Here is a 4,028-nt window from a genome sequence, read left to right as displayed (position 1 = left end):
CAGGATAATGTATGCATTTTGTAAATCTTTCCTGAGGTCCTACAATTTTCCAAACTACCATCTTTGCCATATGTATTAAATGAGGTTGTACCATTACCTATGGAAATATTTCATCACACAGCACAGAACAACATACCTCATATCATCCTGAGTATGTTATAGTAGAAAGCTGTTGGACTGAGATAGATTCAAATTCAAGCCCTACTGTGTAAGCTTTAGCCAAATTATTCAATCTTCTCTGGGCCTCAGGTTCCTTCCTCATCTATGAAAGGAGGAAGTTGAATTATATGGCCTCTAAGTTCCTTCCCAGTTCTAAACCTGTCTTCTGATAATCTTATATTCCTATGGCCCTCTTTAAAAAAAAAAGGTTCCAGGAAAAAACATATATAAGTACATATATATATATATATATATATATATGCTTGTGTAAATTCACATACACTTCTTCAAGTTTGTGTAAGCCTTTAAACAAAGCTTTGCAACTGGGTTTGGGGGACAGAAAAATAAATATAATGTATAAGATAAATTAGCATATTTCCAGAAAATATAGAAAATGTTACTCTATCTTCCTCCCTACTATCATAGAAGCTTTTCAATTAGTATCTTACAGTTCATAACAACCATTTGATTTACTAGAGGACGAGAAGAAATTAATTTTTTAAAATACCTGATTTTGATTTAAGAACAATCTGAATTGTATGGCCATCATTAGTGACTTCACAATCACGACACACCACATAATTTGGGGATAGACGAATATCCAGCAGTGAGGGGTCATATCTGGCTTCTCTTGAATTTAAGTTGATAGGAGACTGATATTCTCCATTAGCATCAGGAAACACCAAGCCCCACTCAACTCCTAGGAACAAAATAAATGATAATATGATGAAATAAAGAGGTCTTTCTCTGTCGATTATATACATCAAAAAGTGTGAAACAAAAATCAAAGTTATGATTTCTGTTTATGACTCTGACAATAAGATACAAGTAGCTATATGGGCAATTTCATGACCATGAAACTCTACAAAAGTAAAAGAAATGCTTTTGGTTATATTTTGAAGTAAAGTTTAACTTTCTGAAAAAAGTTACAGTTCAAAGGATCCATGTTGCCCAAATCACTAACTTTTTAAGTCAAAAAATCCATAATATTTCATTGACTTATATAGCACAGTACAATATTTTTATTTTTACCAAGCAGATCTAATTATGTGATTTGCATCTTGAAGAAGGAAAAATTATCTCATAGTGACAAGAAGCACTAAAATATCACTAACTGCTGGTAATAGAAATAATGTTCAATGTGGGACAAATAGAATAACAACTGTGATGCTAAAAAAAACACTTTTGAAGAAAAATGGAAAATGATGACTGATATTAGTGAACTTATTTATAATGTATATATTACATATAGTTTTCATATTTGTGCAGATGTGGAAAATATATCACATAAATCCATTACATACTTTTTTAAACTGACATAATTAAACATTTTATAAATGTTTGAATATAAGCATTTTATATATATATATATATATATATATATATATATATCATTATTCATTCAAAATTATATCAGGAGTCCTAAATAGATAGAGAGAAAATTAGGATACTAACTTCCTAAGAAAGCCTTCCTGCATTTTGACTTGTTCAGTTTGAATCTGACAAATAGAAAGAGCTAGTTGTACTCATAATGCATGGTTTAATAATATAAGTAGACAAGAAATGTGAGATTTCATTGATATTTCATATTCAAAAAAACTTCCATCAAAAGTTGATCTAAGCTATTTGGAATAACTCTGAAGTCATTACTCTCATTTAGAATGTTTTGTTTTCCTTTCATCCTAACTTTTAAAGGAATGTAAATCAGCAACTCATACTTGTAACATAGATTCATCTAAGGCAGTGAAAGATTAAGTAATCTTGGGTCACACATCCTGAATAAATATGTCTGAGGAAGAATTTGAACACAGTTCTTTCTGATGGGGGGTAGTCCTAACTCTTAATCCATTGATGCCACACTGATTCTCCAGTCATTAAAGATTAGTAAAACAGGTCTCCAACAACATTATGTATCATTTACTATCCCTCAGAAGTCATGCTTTCCTCTACTTATAGCAGAATCTTAAGAACTCAGTTCAATAACAATAATAGCAGTTGAGGCAAATTAGGCTAACTCCATAATGCACATGCTGCCCTGTTTTGATTTACATACAGTATATATATAATATATATATATATACACAGTTACACACAAACACATACACAAATATAGATAGATAGATAGATAGATAGATAGATAGATAGATAGATAGATATAGTTATACACATTCATTATACAGTTATAAAGAGAGGGAGGGTGAGGGGAAGGAAAGCCTAGCCAAATAATGAAATGCCGTTTTTTTTGAGGTACAAAAGGAATCAAAGGGGAGGAGAGGGAGAATTCAGGAAATCTGAAGAAAAGATAAAAAGTTCTGCTCACAGGTGGAGCAACTTTTCAACCTACAAGTCCTTAAAAATTATATTAAGTGGCAAGTACAATGAAAATCAGGCCGCAGGTTTGAGGTGGGTCCCTCCCGCGGATGGAAGAGGGACTCCAGAGAGCGGCTAGCGGCCGCGCAGCCGGACCGGCGCCCTCGGGGCTCCCCCCCACCCCAGTGCCCACCGGCAGGGTGGCAGCCCTCAGCTCTCAGCCCAGACCAAGCAAACAAGAGAACGGGGCGCAGAGCGGATGCCGCCTCTCCCGGACCCTGGATTCAGTCCCCGCTAGGCGCCGCGAGGCTGCCCAGTGCCAGCTCTGTTCGCCACTGCCACCAACCCCACCGACCCCCACCCGCCCCCTACGTGAGTGACCCCAAGCCCACACGGAGGGTGAACCCTTGCCCCGATCTCCATAGACTAGCATTAGTTCCCAGCCGAGATAATCCAGTTCTGTGAGGGGCTCTCGTTACCTTCCTCGTAACCCCATTCCACACCCTCCTCCTCCTCTTCCTCTTCATCATCTTCCTCCTTTCCCGTGTAGGGTTCAGAATCTTCAATGAAGCTCAAATCAGCCATGGGCAGCTTCTCCGCACTTTCCTCTTTCTAGAAAGCCTGTTGTTCTCTGACAACCAGTGAGACAATACGAACTTCCCAGCTCTCAGTAAGTGAGTGTGTGTATGTGTGTGTCTGTGTCTATGTGTCTGTGTGTTCGTGTGTCTGTGTGTAGCTGCAAGACCCAGAGGTTTGGTTTGTTTTGCAGAATGTGAGAGTGTGTATCTAAAGTCCTACTTTATATAACTTAGAACCATAAAGCTAGACAAGAGAAACAGTGAAAAGTACGAATTCATTAGGGGTGGAGCATGTATTCCAAAAGAGGTAAGGCTTAATAAGTCTCTGCCCTGGGAGAGGAAAGATTATCAGGAAACATCCCATGGGGGTGATAGTACAGTACTGACTGAAACGATAGAACATTCTAACGCTTGGAGTTTTTTTTTCTTCTTTTTATTAGAAATTCTTCCCCCCCCCCCACCCAAAAGATCCTGGTACAACCCCTATACACACCTCTCTTAACAATTACACTTCTATTCAACCTTGAGAATAGCTAACAGGTGTTGTAACACTTTCATGACTTATTAATAGGTGCTTAATAAATGTTTATTAAACAATAGAGAAATATTAATCATGATCTTGAACTAAAAGGGACCTCAGGGGTTACCTACTAACCCTAGTTTAAAGAACCACTAGGCTCTGCAAGTTTAAATAACTTGCCCAAGGTAAAACAGGTAGTTAAGAGAATTGGAATCTGAGCCTAGTTCTTCTTACTTTGAAGCCAAACTATCACTCTTCCCTCTATCATGCTGCCTCTTACTCCTCAGAAATAACTCCTGAAGAGGAAGGATAGGAGGGAATAAGAGAATAATTTAGTACTTACATCAGAAATTGCTTTGAACCTTTCTTGGGCATGTCAAAAAAAAAAAAAACAGTTACCCTTAGACACTCACCAAAACCTCCAATGATCTTAGGAAAGGCTGAGATAGGCAAGTGTGCCT

The 4,028-nt window shown here is 37.3% G+C and overlaps 1 protein-coding gene across 1 annotated transcript; it reads right to left on the bottom strand.

Moving 5' to 3' along the window:
• Positions 1 to 578: 578 nt before the first annotated feature.
• LOC141501725 (carbonic anhydrase-related protein-like) lies at positions 579 to 3,426 on the bottom strand. Its single transcript, XM_074205989.1, has 2 exons — positions 2,949 to 3,426; positions 579 to 859 (listed from the first exon to the last, which is right to left on the bottom strand). The coding sequence occupies exons 1-2, from the start codon at positions 3,052 to 3,054 to the stop codon at positions 651 to 653; spliced, it is 315 nt and encodes a 104-aa protein (XP_074062090.1). The 5' UTR covers positions 3,055 to 3,426; the 3' UTR covers positions 579 to 650.
• Positions 3,427 to 4,028: the final 602 nt, after the last annotated feature.

The sequence above is a fragment of the Macrotis lagotis genome, chromosome X, assembly GCF_037893015.1.
Source record: "Macrotis lagotis isolate mMagLag1 chromosome X, bilby.v1.9.chrom.fasta, whole genome shotgun sequence".
NCBI classification, from domain to species: Eukaryota; Metazoa; Chordata; class Mammalia; order Peramelemorphia; family Peramelidae; genus Macrotis; species Macrotis lagotis.
Note: the sequence above shows the minus strand (reverse complement) of the source record. Positions and strands in the feature narration are given on the sequence as shown.